General features: G+C 44.5%; 1 protein-coding gene across 1 annotated transcript in view; it reads right to left on the reverse strand.

Annotated features, from left to right (window-relative positions):
* Positions 1-13,916: 13,916 nt before the first annotated feature.
* CCT2 (chaperonin containing TCP1 subunit 2) overlaps positions 13,917-15,989 on the reverse strand; it is a 30,720-nt gene continuing 28,647 nt past the window's right edge. The window contains exon 16 of the mRNA XM_044277159.1: positions 13,917-14,229. Coding sequence (XP_044133094.1) covers positions 14,199-14,229 — 31 coding nt within the window. The 3' untranslated portion in view covers positions 13,917-14,198. The remainder of the gene's footprint in view (positions 14,230-15,989) is intronic.

Genomic DNA, 15,989 nt, shown 5'->3' on the forward strand with positions numbered 1-15,989 from the left:
TAAATACTGATTAAGGGGTTCTATATACCTGTTTCCACTAAATACTGATTGGGGGTGCAATATACCTGCTTCTACAAAATATTTATTAACCACTTCACATCCGGGCCATTTGCCCCCTTCCTGACCAGGCCTAATTTTGCTAATCTGACATATCTCATTTTATGTGGTAATAACTTTGGAACGCTTGTACTTATCCAAGCCATTCAGAGACTGTTTTCTGGTGACACTTTGTACTTCATAAATTTAAGTCAATATATTTCACCTTTATTTATGAAAAAATCCCAAATTTACCCAAAATGTTTAAAAAAATTGCAATTTCTCTGCTTTTAAAACAGAAAGTGATACCTCATAAAATATTTATTACTTAACATTCCCCATATGTCTACTTTATGTTGGCATCATTTTGGAAATGTCATTTTATTTTTTTAGGATGTTAGAAGGCTTAGAATTTTAGAAGCAATTCTTAAAATTTTTAAGAAAATTGCAAAAACCCACTATTTAAGGGCAAGTTCAGGTCTGAAGTCACTTTGTGGAGCTTACATAGTGGATACCCCATAAATGACCCCATTGTAGAAATTACACCCCTCAAGTTACTTAAAACCGTTTTTTACAAACTTTGTTAACCCTTTAGGCGTTCCACAAGAATTAAAGTAAAATGGAGATCACATTTTTAAATTTCACTTTTTTGTCAGATTTTCCATTTTAATCAATTTTTTTCTTTAACTCATCGAGGGTTAACAGCCAAACAAAACTCAATATTTATTAACCTGATTCTGCGGTTTACAGAAACACCCCACATGTGGTCGTAAACTAATGTAAGGGTGCACGGCAGGGAGCAGAGGAAAAGAAGCGCTGCATGGTTTTTGGAAGGCAGATTTTGCTGAACTGGTTTTTAGATGCCATGTCCCATTTGAAGCTTCCCTGATGCACCCTTACAGTAGAAACTCCCAAAAAGTTACCCCATTTTGGAAACTAGGGGATAAGGTGCCAGTTTTATTGGTACTATTTTTGGGTACATATGATTTTTTGATCATTCATTATAAACTTTATGGGGCAAGGTGACCAAAAGAATTGGTTGTTTTAGCACACTTTTATTTATTTATTTTTACAGCGTTCACCTGAGGGGTTAGGTCATGTGATATTTTTATAGAGCTGGTTGTTACGGACGCAGAGATGCCTAATATGAATACTTTTTTTATTTATTTCACTTTAACACAATAGCATTTTTGAAACAAAAATTATGTTTTAACGTGTCCATGTTCTGAGAGCTATGTTTTTTTAAAGTTTTTGAGCGATATTCTTATGTAGGGGCTCATTTTTTGCAGAATGAGATGACGGTTTTATTGGTACCTTTTTGTGGGACATACGCCTTTTTGATCACTTGGTGTTGCACTTTTTGTAATGTAAGGTGACAAAAATGGCTTTTTGGAAAAAAAATTACGGTGTTCACCCGAGGAGTTAGGTCATGTGGTTGTTACGGACTCGGCGATACATAATATGTATACTTTTATTTATTTATTTCAGTTTAACACAATAATAGCATTTTTTAAACAAAAAAATGTTTTAATGTGTCCATGTTCTGAGAGCTATAGTTTTTTTTTTTACTTTTGAGCAAGCGCTTCCTGCACTGTATACACAGCGCTCGGTGAGCACTGTGTATACAGTGCAGGGACACCTGGGAACTGCCTTCTCTAAGGGTCACTGACAGCGGGCAACCTGATCTGCAGCTGCACGATTAGCACAATACCTTCTTCCACCAAATATTGATTGAGGCCTGCGATTAACCGGCTTTCACAAAATACTGATTGATGGGTGCGATATACCTTCTTCCACCAAATATTGATTCAGGTGTTCTATATACCTGTTTCTACAAAATACTGACTGAAGGGTGCGATATACTTGCTTCTACAAAATACTGATTAAGGGGTTCCATATACCTGCTTCCACAAAATACTGATTCAGGGGTGCGATACACCTGCTTCTACCAAATATTGATTAAGGGGTGCAATATACCTGCTTCCACCAAATATTGATTGAGGGGTTTGATCTACCTGTTTCCACAAAATACCGATTGAGGGTTGCGATATACCTGCTTCTACAAAATACTGATTGAGGGGTTCTATATACCTGCTTCCACAAAATTCTGATTGAGGGGTGCGATATACCTGCTTCCACCAAATATTGATTCAGGTGTTCCATATACCTGTTTCCACAAAATACTGATTGAGGGGTGCAATATATACCCGCTTCTACAAAATACTGATTAAGGGGTTCTATATACCTGCTTCCACAAAATACTGATTGGGGGGTGCAATATACCTGCTTCCACCAAATATTGAGGCCTGCGATACACAGCTTCCACCAAATACTGATTGAGGCCTACGATATACCTGCTTCCACAAATACTGCTCTTCTCTAGGGACTTTAGCACAGGGCCATTTTGAAAATAACAGGCAGAGGAAGAGGCAGGTCATTCTGCAAAGGTGGTAGGGGTCAGGAAGGTGCACCAGGCCGGAGCCTATGTGGGAAGTTGGAGAAGGCGCGTGGGTTACGTCAAAGGACGCACCAGAGTTGGTTGAGTGGCTTACTCATCCTTCCACTTCTGCACCCTCCTCATACTCTGTATCTGCACCCAACTCACTCTCGGCTGTATGCACCCCCAAAGACACCACCACAACCACCACCATAGCCCCTCCACTTGAGTCAGAGGTATCATTTTCCCATCCATTGCCTACTCCGAGATCTCTAATGTCAGTGGTGGTGAAGGTGACGATGATGACGTTTCGATGGATGTCACGTGGGTGCCCACAAGAGAGGAAGAGGAGGGGAGCTCAGAGGGAGAGACGGAGCAGAAGATAGAGAGGAGAAGGAGGAGAAGCAGGCAGAACTCGCAGTGCATAGGAGGCAAAAAGCAGACTGCAAATGTATCTAGAGCAAGCCATCCACCATGCACGGTCACATCTTGCGCTCCCAGGAAACTGGCACATGGCTCCACAGTGTGGGCTTTTTTTAACGTGTCAGCTGCTGACAATGGTGTTGCCATCTGCAGCCTGTGCTGTCAATGCATGAGTCGTGGTAAGCCCAACACTCACCTAGGGATGACTGGCCTTAAAAAGGCACCTGGCCTCCCATCACCGAGCCCAGTGGGAGCAACGCCGTCAGAATCTACAAAGCCACGCTCCCGGCGCTCCACGTACTGCCTCTTTTCCTTCTCCTCTCTCCTCCCATTTGTCCTCCACCTTCCACCGTGCCGTCTAGCAGAAGGCAGGCTTCCGTGGCCCAAATGTTCGAGCGTAAAAAGTTGATGACGCCGGATAACCCTCATGCCCAGCGGCTAACTGCTGGCTTGTCGGAACTGCTAGCCCGCCAACTACTGCCATATAAACTGGTGGACTCGGAGGCCTTTTGAATATTTGTGGCCATTGGCACACCGCAATGGAAGGTCCCCGGTAAGGAAATATTTCTCCCAGAAGGGCATCCCAGAGCTATATAGCTACGTTCAGCAGCAAGTGAATATAACTTTGGCACACAGTCGGTGCCAAGATACATCTGATCACAGACACGTGGTCTAGCAAACACAGGCAGGGAAGGTAACTTTTACTGCCCGCTCTGTAAACCTTCTGACAGCCCTCAAGCATGTAACCCGTGGCACCCGTGTGGATTTGGTGTTACCGCCACGGATTGCATGCATGCAGGCCTACCTCTTCTTCTCCTCCTCCTACTCCATCCTCTGTCTCCTCCTTGGCTGACTCCTCCTTTTCCACTGCTACTGCCTCTTCTGCTACACCCCCCAAGCTCCCCGGAACCTATTCAACGTGCCAGGTGAGACGTTGCCATGCTATTCTGCGGCTGTTGTGCCTGGAAGCCAAGAGCCACACCGGTCCTGCACTGCTTTCAACTCTGCGGTCACAGGCCAATCAGTGGCTAACCCCGCTCAATTTGACAGTTGGTAAAGTGGTGTGCGACAATGGTGCCAATCTGCTGAGCGTGCTGAAACAGGGCAAAATGACACACATGCCGTGCATGGCATACATCCTGAGCTTAGTCGTTCAGCAATTCATTGTCAAATACCCTGCGGTCCAGGACATCTTGCAGCAGGCGAGGAAAATCTCTGCCCATTTTAGAAGATCTTACACAGCCATGGCTCGCCTTCAGCGGCGACACTACCTGCCCCTCAGACGTCTGAATAGTGACAGCCTGATGCTCGATAGGCTGCTCCATCAGCAACGTGCCGTTAATGACTACCTGTACAAACTCTGCAGCAGGACAGGTTCTGGGGAGCTTGGTTTCTTTTCACAGCGTCAGTGCTGCTGCCATTTGATGAGATCACCAAACTGGTCAGTCGCAGCCAGGGCGCCATGAGTGACATTGTACCTTACACCTTCTTTCTGGAGTGTGCATTGCGTCAAGATATTGATCAAGCCGTCGAGGAGCAGGAGCTGGAAGATGAGGAATTCGCAATGCTGAATGAATTCCCAGGGGAACTACTCCATCTGAGACAAGTCAGCAGGAGTCTGAAGAGGAGTCAGAGGAGGATCGTTGCTGGGGGGAGGAGGAAGAAGAGGAGCAAGAAGAGCAGGCTTTGAGGGAGACTTTAAACTTTTCGGTGATCCCTGGTGTTGTCCGTGGCTAGGGGGAGGAGACCGAGGATAACATTCTCCTGGGCGATGAGCAGGATCCAGGGCGTTCCACCGCTTCCAATTTAGTGCAAATGGGGGCCTTCATGCTCCAGTGTTTGAAGAGGGACCCCTGTATAAAAAGCAAAAAGGGCAAGGACCAGTACTGGGTGGCAACGTACTTAGACCCCTGGTACAAACACAAAATTGCAGACATGTTACCAGCATCACAGAGGGCTGTCAGAATTCAGCATTTCCAGGCCTTGCTGCAAAAGATGCTGCATTTTGCTGTTGCGGGCGATGGCAGAGAAATTTCCATCCACAGTGAAAGAGGTGCGGGTACCAATCCTACCGCGCCTGCAAGAAGAGGGTGGTTTAAACATGTGTTGGTCAATTCGGATATGAGATCATTCTTGCAGCCAACCCATCGACAGCTGCCCTCCGGATCCAGCCTCAGGGAACGCCTAGACCGACAGGTGTCCGACTACATCTGGTTAACGGCCGATTGTTAATTGTTATTCAGTGACCGCCTAATGTACCTTCAGCCACATAATCACTTGTTCTTTTCTGTCAGATGAATGCCAAATTTTTGAGGCCTGTACTGGCCTACAATAAAATTGTTATCCAGTGACCGTCTAATATACCTTCAGCCACATAATCACTTGTTCTTTTCTGTCCGGTGAATGCCTAATTTTGGAGGCCTGTACTCCACTGGCCTACAGTATAAATGTTATTCAGTGACCGCCTAATGTAGCTCCAGCCACATAATCACTTGTTCTTTTCTGTCAGGTAAATGCCTAATTTTTGGGGCCTGTACAGGTCTACAGTAAAATAGTTATCCACTGACCGTCTAATATACCTCCAGCCACATAATCACTTGTTATTTTCTGTCCAGTGATTGCATACGGTAATTTTTGAGGCCTATACTCCACTGGCCTACAGTTAAATTGTTATCCACTGACCGCCTAATATACCTCCAGCCACATAATCACTTGTTGTTTTCTGCCTGGTAAATGCCTAATGTTTGTGGCCTGTACTTCACTCGCCTGCAGTGAAATTGTTATCCAGTAACCGTCTAATATACCTCCAGCCACATAATCACTTGTTGTTTTCTGTCCAGTGAATGCCTAATATTTGTGGCCTGTACTCCAGTGGCCTGCAGTAAAATTGTTATCCAATGACAGCCTAATATACCTCCAGCCACATAATCACTTGTTCTTTTCTGTCAGGTGAATGCCTAATTTTTAGGGCCCGTACTCCCGTGGCCTAAAATAAAATTCTTCTAGGCTCCATTAGGGCACATTTTGAGAGTTTCCCTTTAAGATGCATAAAAATGGCCCCTGATTAAAATACATATTTTTTGTGGGAATTTTTGCCATTGATCCCCCTCTGGTATGTCATTGTCCATGTTGTGGGACTACAGTATTTGTGCACTTCTAGTAAGTATTTGGTGGCTGCAAATATGACCTAAAGGTTTTTCAGGTTCGCCTGCCATTAAAGTAAATAGGGCCCGCCGCGAGCGCGCGGTTCGCAAACATTTGATCACAAACGCTCGTTCACAAAACGTCCCGGCCGATGTTCGTCCATCACTAGTAATGAAGCAGAAGCAAACTTGGCCGAGGATGTTGACATTGAACTGGTTGAAAAGGCTTCTATACCTTCTGATGGAGCCAGGTTCTTGGTCTGGCAACATAAAGCAATAGTTGATTTTATCCATGTGGCAATGGACATTTTTGTAGTCAATTGTCCTCTATTCGAACCAAAGAATTGAATGAAGAAATAATCAGAGTTCTAAAATTCCTTTGTGGCTTCAAGGTAGTTAAAGGGTTTTTCTCAAGACGCAGTTTAATACTTACTTGCTCCCAGCGCGCCGTCCACTTCCTGGTTTTGGCAGGGGGCGGGATCCATCTTCATTGATGTCTTCTCCCGGCCGCCCGCGCGCTGTACTGAACGCGCACGCCGAGTCCGCGCATGCGCCCTGGTGACTTCTTCCTGGCCAGTATAGTATACTTGCCAGTAAGAAGTCACCAGGGCGCATGCGCGGACTCTGCGTGCGCGTTCAGTACAGCGCGCGGCCAGCCTAGAGAAGAAAAGAAGACAGGGTCCATTAATGTAGATAGGACCAGGTTTAAATTCCAAGGAGGAACAGATGATCTAACCATGGGCTGAAGTCTACTTGCTCCCGTAATGAACCTTTTAACTAAATCTAAATCAGCTAACTTGGACTCCAGAAAGACACTAAATGCTGAAATCTGCACCTTAAGGGATCTTTCACACAAGTGAGTCACTTACGGGAATTACGCTCTGCATGAGAGAACGATTGTACGTTCTGGACTTAGGAAGCACACGGCACTATTATGATTGACAATGCATGACCTTTCTGTAATGGAATCATTCTGTCATAAAGCTGTCAGTATAATTCCATTACAGAGAGGTCAGACAGAGGCACACAGCATTATCAATCATGATAATGCTGTGTGCTTCCTAAGTCCTGAACGGACGATCCCTCTCTCACATGAAGCAAGGGACACGCTCATGTGAAAGAGCCCTAATAGTACTTAGTTTTACACCCCCTAGGTAGATCAGCCTATAGAAATTCTAGAATGACTGCCGTATCTATAGGCATAGAAGGATCCCACTTATCTTTAGCAAAATCTAAAAAGGTTTCACATGATCTAATTTTAGACGTTACAAGCTTACGACTAAACATAATAGTAGATATTACTGGTTCAGACAAATCCTTGCTTTTTAGGATAGACTGTTCAGTCTCCAGGTCGTTAGACAGAGCTGTGTGATTTTAGGATCGCAGATCGGATCCAGTTGTAGGAGATCGGGAACTGATGAAAGTGTTCAGAATTTCCCTGCCGACAGTCTTAGGAGCAGTGGAAACTATGACCATTTGGTCAGAAAACGAGCTAAGGATCACCTTCCATCGTCTTTGTTAATGTCCTGAGAATCAGAGAAAATGGAGGAAAGCGAACAGAATCCCCTCTGGCCAAGGTCGAGAAAAGGCATCCACGAACAGTGGTTGATATCTGAGTAGTATACGGAGCAAAAGCTTGTATCTGTTTGTTTACCCTGTCTGCAAACAGGTCTTTCACAGGGTACTCCCATCTCTCCATGATCTGCTTGAAGAATTTCAGATTCAGACACCATTCTCCTTCTCTTAGAGGGTTCCTGCTTAGGAAGTTAAAACTTTGCTTTTCTTTTCCTTTTAGCTGAACTGCTGAAACTAAGGCCTCTTGCGCACGAAAGTGTGGTTGTGCTGTGGCCCGCAAAATGTGGTCCGCAATGCGCGAACACTGTCCATGGGGCAGCCGCAGCGGATCGTGGACCCATTCACTTTAATGGGTCCGCGATCCAGCCGTTTCGCAAAAAGATAGGACATGTTCTATCTTTTTGTGGAACGGAGGAACGGGACGAAAGCCCACGGAAGCACAGCGTAGTGCTCCCGTAGGGTTACGTTCCGCATCTCCAGATTTGCGGACCCATTCAAGTGAATGGGTCCGCATCCGTGATGGGGAATGCCCACAGAACGGTGTCTGTGTATTGCAGATCCGCAAATGTGGTCCGCAATATGGCCACGGAGCGCACACATTCGTGTGCAAGATGCGTAAGGCAAGATTATTTTTCACTGACACATTTGCTAGAGTACGGCTCATGGTCCCCCCTTGCTTGTTTAAGAATGTCACAGTCGTGATATTGTCAGGGAACACTTTTACTTGTCTTTCTAAGATTTCTGGGCAGAGGGCACTGAAGGCCTCCCAACCTGCTGAAGGTTCTCTTACATTTGATGATGCTTGCATCCTAGAGGAATCCCACCTGCCCTGAACCATTGAAAAGGAAAACCTTACCCCTTCCCCTTTTTACTGGTCTGTCTCATTTTGTTTTTGGGCACGAAAATTACGTCTTTGCTGAAAGAACTTTGATTCTACTAGGAAAACTATTAAATGTTCCTACAACTGATTTATCCAGAGGGACAGAGACCTTGCCGTGCAGGTGGCCGTAATGCTAGGTCTAAAAATGGCAGTAGATGATTACAATATTTTTTTAAAGGGACTCACATGTTTTATCCATAGGATCTCTAAGTAACCCTATGTATTCAAAGGGAAGAGAATATTTTTTGGAAATTTTGGCTAATGGAGTATCTACTTTGGGGCATTTATCCCATATGGTAGAATCTTCCTATGCAAACAGACATTTTCTTTTAAATATCCCAGAAACCCCTGTATTTTTTGTCCGGATCCTGACATTCTTTAGTAATAGGTTTAGAAATACTGGCATGAAGTGGAAACACTCTCTATTTTCTCCTAGGCCTTTGAACATAAGATCCTGAACCGATTTTGGTTGTCTTGCTTCTTCCAAATTCATAGTGGCCCTAATGGATTTTAATAGAGCTTCTGTTTCTTCAAAAGAACAAAGTGAATGCCTAGAATCTTGCTCAGAGGACAAGGAGTCTGATTTTGAGACGAATTCACCTTTATCCACATCAATATCTAAATCCAGGTCTGGGGAAGACTCAGCTCTAGCGTATGAGGTGGAAGGTTTAGGAGCTAGTGCTGACATAGTAAAATCCAGAGCTGAATTTACTTTCTCTTTGATTATAATTCTGATGTTATCAAGCAAGGAAGGAGACTCTTCAAAAATCAGCTTGTCCGTGTATTTGAGCAAAGTGTTTTTCTTTTATAAGAAGAGCCCAGGGCTTTCTTGCAAATGGTGCACACTCTGGATAGTTGAGATCCTTCACTGCCAGGTGTTTGAGACTCCCTTCCCTGAAGAAAACATTAAACCATAATCAGGGTCCTGCTGCCGGTGACTGGATAATGACCCACCACAAAAGGGTGATAAAGAAAACTAAAAACACCATAAATAGGTGCATCAAGGCTAATACACATGTATGCTCCATAGGAGGAGACTTGTAGGTCTAAGGGCTCTGGGTGGACCTGCAGGCTTACGTACCGTCTCTGGCTCTAGTCCCGACATCATGAGAAAAGCAGGAGAAAACCAGCAGAAAAGCCGGCACTTCTCACTGCGCGCCGCAGTACTTGTGGGCCTGTCTCTCTTACACTCTTCATCTAGGGGAAGGAGGAGCACCAGAAGTGACTTTACAGTTCTGAGACCTCACCTGCGTCATCCAAAGGGAGACTCATCTGGTCTTATAGCTGTCACTGTCTGACCTAGCCTGGGCCAGCCTCCACCAGAGGACTTATGGCTAGAAGGGGGGGGGGACTGGTAATTGTAGCCCAGCGGGGCACCCCTTCTCTGCCACAGCCCTCCTGAAAGGTCAAGGAAACTTTACACAGGCCGGGAAGATTCTTCTTTAGCAGGCACCTCTTCACCTGGATTAGGTAAAGGGGAGTGGGTTCTTATCGATTGACTTCCATGTTGTTTCCTATCTCTGGGAAGGCAGTAACCTCCTGCTGAGTGCCATTGTGGAGGCGTGGGGAAAAACATCCTCAAGCAAGTATTCTTTATTGCTCGCAGCTTTCTATTACACCACATCACAACTGCTAATTGCATTACTTGACATTCAGCGATGTACTGACAAACACTGTTAGAAAGTAAGTTAAAGCCATGTCTAGGCAGCATATTTACTGAAAATCTATTGCCTCGTGCCAGATGCACCAAAGGCCTGGTTGCCATGACAACTATTTGGCGCCTCACAATTGAGTTTGTGGTAAGCCTCCCACCCCACCACTCAGATTCCATGGTTGCTATTGACAGCAACTGCAACAACTGATGGGATAAACTGCCAGGATCAGAGCTATTTCTGATCTCAGTAAAAACAGTGTGCCAGATGTAAATGGCACTGGCATAGCATGTAATATTACATAGCTGACCGTTAACTTGTTACTTACAACGAATATGGATGTATATTGTGATCTTTACTTCTGTCAGCATATGCTTCTGACTGGAGTTTCACATTTTCCCTGAATTGTAAAGGGACTTGATTCATCATACCACACCTTGAATGCTTTTAATAAAGAAGTCAATATATATCAGGTAGCAGTGGATCTGAACCTCTTTATGTATTTCATAGTAATAGAGCAAAGTGGTAAACCCAACACATTATAGTCGACTTAGGTGTTGCACTTGACTCCATCCCTGATTAACATACACTACTCCCAAAAAGTTAGGCATATTTGGGTTGTGATTTAAAGACACTTAACGAGATATCTATTGATAGGTTACACGTAGGAAATAGGTCGGAAAGGAAAATGAGAATTGACGTGCTTAATTTAAGAAACTTGATACCTTTATTTATGAATGGGTATGAGCAAGAGTGATCGATACACTCGCATGCTCTTGATAAAAATGCAAACAGCGAACCTCCTATTATAGATAGGTGGTACAATAATGAATCACTATAGTGACGGGGATTATAATGGGTGAGTCTGTGGGAAAAAAAAACATTTTTTCTCTCCCTAGACGACCCTACGGAGCTATGTCCTGAAGCACAGGGATGTCCCCTAATGGTGGAGACACCCTGCCCCCGTACCTAAGCCTAGATATGGCCCTAGTGATGCCCTACTTAACAAAGCTGGATCGAGAAATATTAATCCAGTGAAACAAAACGAAAAAATAATAAGTCTAATGTAAATGATAGAAAGACAACCCCAACGCGTTTCGACTGCATACAGCAGCTCATCAGGAGGTGATGACAGTGTAGTCAACGTAGGGAATGAAGTAAGCAAAAAAAATTTTTTATAAGAAACCGTTGTGCTTAGAAAAATAAGATGGTACTTAGCTCCTTGGCATACTTGATGGTGCTGTGTATACAGATAAATATCTCTTGTCCATGTATATGATGAATTCAGACAGAGGGAGACCCTGTAACAGGCACAGCTGGTATGCTGGGAGGCTGGAGGGCTATTTGGGTTGTGGGTGAAATTTCAGGATGAGCCAAAATCACACTAACTTTAACAGGTGAACTTAATGTAACCTTCTCTAAACTTTTAAATGCACGTGTCCAACTGTTCAATGTTTCAGTACTTTTTAACAGTCCTCATCATGCTGTCCACATTTTGACATCATGATACTAAGAGGACACCTAACAATTGATCAACAGTACCTCGCCATTGTGAGGCTTCAAGCAGGATGTTCTCAGACAGAAGTGGCCACTGAGCTTAGAGTGTCACCAGCAGGTTGCAACAGAGATACAGGAACAGACACAGAAAGGCATAGAAGTGGACATCCTTTATTCACAATAAAATGGTCATCAGTGTGGGATGTGGCCAATGTCCTGAAGAATCAGATGATGAATGCCACAAAACTCCAGGCACATTTAAGGGAAGTGAGAGGCATCCAAGTGTCACATCGGACCATTCGAAACCATTTACATCAGCGTGCTAGACGATCTGCAAGGGTACCTGACCACAGGTGACAGTCTTGCACGGGCCAGGGAGCATCTACGCTAGACGCGGGACTAGTGTGCCTCAGTGCTGTTCCCTTAAGAAAGTCGTGATGGCCGCCAACCATGTTGGAGACTCAAGGAGAGCACTATACATCAGCCACTGTTGGCACCAGATGAGCCTTTGGTGGTGGTGTTACAGTGAGGGCAGGTATGTCTAGTTAATACAGAACTGCCCTACTTTGTGAATGTTACAGTGACAAGCCTATACTACTTGAAAAACATAATTAATCCAGTCATTGTGCCTCTGCATGAACACAGGCCTAATGTCATCTTCATGGACGACAATGTGCCAGCTCATTGAGGTCGCAACATTAGGAAACAGCTGCTGGAGACTGGGGTACCTCAAATGGAGTGGCCTGCACTTTCTACAGACCTGAATCCCATTGAAAACCTATGGGAACGCCCTGTAGAGGCTCATAACTCTGTACCCTAGAACCTCAATGACCTGAGGGTCGCTATTCAAGAAGAGTGGGATGCCATGCATCAGCAGACAATAAGTAGACTTGTGAACAGCATGAGACCTTGCTGTCAAGCTGTAATTGATGATCAAGGGCACAGGACAAGTTATTGAGACTGACATTTTTTGTGGGGGTATACCCACCACTGTTGTTGGCTTTTGTTTCAATAAGTTGTTTGAGAAGAGGAAATCACCATTGCATGCTTCTACTTAAATACCCTTCTTTCATGATATAATATCACTGTAGCGTGAACCTTTTACATTTGCCATAAATTTCACCCGAAAGCCAAATATCCTAAACTTTTTGTGCAGAAGAAAAAAAATGAACCGCAGCACTCCCAGGTCTTCAAATCAGATGTTGATGCAAAAAGACCAAAGAACTGTGGTAGTGTGGCAGGAGCTGTAACCCGGAGGCAGAAATCAGGTATTTATGATTCCCTCTGTATGTCTGGCCACATGGGGAATGGATAACCCCTTTAATGTAAAATCTCAGTTTAGTTGCATTATATGGAGATTAAACACTGTCCGGAGCACATTTGTGTCAAGCAGACACATGTAATACAGAATTTGTTTATTTGATGCAGCATATACCTTTAGATCAGTGCTGCAGGTGGCATGAATCCACATTGTTCTTATTGCTTTGAGGATTTGCTTAAAGGGAGTCTGCCATCAGCATTTTACGTTTGTAACCCTTCCCATAGCCTTCTAGCATCCTTACAGGTAATAAAAACGTTACCTTTAGCATCAATCCTGAACTTATAAAACCGTCAAAAAACATCTTTGTGGCATATGCAAATGAGGGCACGCAAGTGCCCAGGGGAGGCGTTACCCTTGTAGGTGCCCTGCTAGCTCAGCCTTTTTTCGCTTCCCCCCGCCTGCCCATCCTTTCCCTCTGACCGCCTATCTACTAACTTGTTGTTTTGACGAGATCCCGCGCCTGCGCACTCAGTCCGTCAGCCAACGTCGCAAAGCCGGCGCATGCGCATTAATTACTGTGATGCCGTACAAGGACTCTGCATCGCAGTGCGCAGGCCGACGGACTGAGAGTGCAGGCGCAGGATCTCGGCGAAACAACAAGTTAGTAGATAGGCGGTCGGAGGGAAAGGATGGGCGGGTGGAGGGAAGGAAGGGGCGGGGGGAAGCGAAAAAAAGGCTGAGTTAGCAGGGCACCTACGAGGGCAACGCCGCCCCAGGGCACTTGCAAGCCCTCATTTGCAAATGCTACAAAGATGTTTTTTGACGGTTTTATAAGTCCAGGATTGATGCTAAAGGTAACGTTTTTATAAACTGTAAGGATGCTAGAAAGCTATGGGAAGGGTTACAAACGTGAAATGCTGATGACAGACTCCCTTTACTTCCATAAATGAATAAAACCCAGTTTTAAAATCCAAAAACCATGATATTCTGCCAAAATTACACACAGAAAGGAGGAGCCTGTGGTTTAATTTTATTTTTTTAAAGATATACTACTCTTAAAGAAATAATTTCACTTGAATATTTTTATTTTTCAGTGCTCCGTCCTGAAAGAGTATGCATATGACTTAACAAATTTTAAGTAAGAAAAAGAAGTTTCCTTCTAACAATAAATAAACCACCAGTGTGGGTGTTATCCTCAAGTGCCAAGATGACGTAGTCATACAGCCTTTCTTCTGCCTGGTTCATCAAAAAGCGTCGAAGTGCAGTCTGCTCCACAACTGATCAGGTGAAATGTTTAACAGGGGTGATGATCAGGGACACGTTTCCTATATGGAAAAATGTACAAAAGTCAACATATGATATGCAAAAAATTAAAGAAAAAGCAAATATATACAGATACTGCACGCAAGGAAACAAATGCGTCATATGAACAAAAAAAAAAAAAAAAAATTGAGGAGGGGTAACTCCCTAATCACTTAATGCCAGTGGTTATCAAACCAACTAAATAAGTAAACTGAAATCCTCGTTATTTGGGATTTTTTTCAGGGCTATAAAAGAATGTTTGTTGCATGTAGCACTTAAAGGGATTCTGTCACCTCTCATAACACAAATTCTGATTTTAAACCAGTCATGCTCCACAGATTACCTTGAATCGGCTTTGCTGTTCTATACTGTAATCCGTCCAGTAGTTTTGCTGAAAAACGACTTTTATAATTATGCCAATTAATCCTGAAGGTGCCCAGAGGGGCGTTATGTTCCACTTTGTGTGCCCAGTAACGCCCCCCCTGCAGTGCCCAAAACGCCTTCCTCCTGAATCCCTAACCGCCCACAGCATCTCATCCCTCTCCTCCCCCTCCCTGATGGCCGAGCGAGCATCGGACGTCACTGGGCTCCGCGCATGCCCAGTGACATCCGATGCTCGCTCTTCCCTCAGTCTCCAGCAAATCGCACTGGCGCAGCCCTCAGTGGGTACTTCATCTGCGCGAGACTTCGCTCGGCCGTCAGGGAGGGGGAGGAGAGGGATGAGAGCAGCAATGGTTGTCAGCGCCAATATAAAGACTCAGTCTTCACACACTAAGACATAGCCAAGAGCTGGAGGGGAGGTACCGATTGCCATTGGAGAGACAGTGGTGTATGGAGAATTATTTTTCAGGGAACGCTCCATGGGAAAATATGTATTCAAACTAAATCATACCACAATTCTGTCTGAAGAGGCAGGTAGCCAATTCCGCTGGTTAATATGCATACTATTTTACCATGGAGCATTGCTCGTCTCCTCGAGAAACTGTACCCTCCCCAAGCTGCATTTAATGAAACTAGTACTCAGCTCTGTGCTGATAGAGGGCAAAAACTTAAAAAAAAAAAAAAAAAAAAAAAAAAAAGAGTGCCGTCTACAGGTGACCATTTTTTGGTTTGGTTGGTACGAGTTTTATAGAGATGCTACTCTATGGTATCTGTTTGAGGCATCCTTTTAACGCATACGTCATGTGCATATATTAACTCCTTAAGTACGGTGCCACTTTTAACCGTAAAGGGGGTTTTCCGAGATATTTTCATTGATGACCTATCCTCAGGATGCGGTGAGTTGACGTAGAGGTCTGATCCCTTCTACAATGCATTACCAATACATCCTGTATTGTAATGCAATGACAGTCAGGGGGCTGGATCTCATAGGCTTCCATTGCCGTTCCAGCCATCGGGTCCCCGTCTTCGCAGCGCGGGGACCTGATGGGGTGGGGGAAGTGCCTGTACCTTCTGCAAACCCTGTGCATGCTGTGGTCAGTGTTGACAGCAGCATACAAGGAGTTAATACACCGGTATTGGTGTATTCACCGATGCCAGCGTATACAGCAGGGGCTCGGCTGTCAGGAATATGTACAGCACTGGGACTCAAGTCACTCCCTGCAGCACTGGTACTAGGGCTGCAACGATTAATCGATGTAATCGATTATATTCGATAACTGGATTCGTTGTCGACGAATCCAGTTATCGAATAATCGCCGATTCGTTGGTATTCGGGCGGGCGGGCGGTCGCTGCATCTTTATTTTACCTTTTGACAATGACGCTCCCGCTCCTGTAACAGCC

Source organism: Bufo gargarizans, chromosome 2, assembly GCF_014858855.1.
Source record: "Bufo gargarizans isolate SCDJY-AF-19 chromosome 2, ASM1485885v1, whole genome shotgun sequence".
Lineage (NCBI taxonomy): Eukaryota > Metazoa > Chordata > Amphibia > Anura > Bufonidae > Bufo > Bufo gargarizans.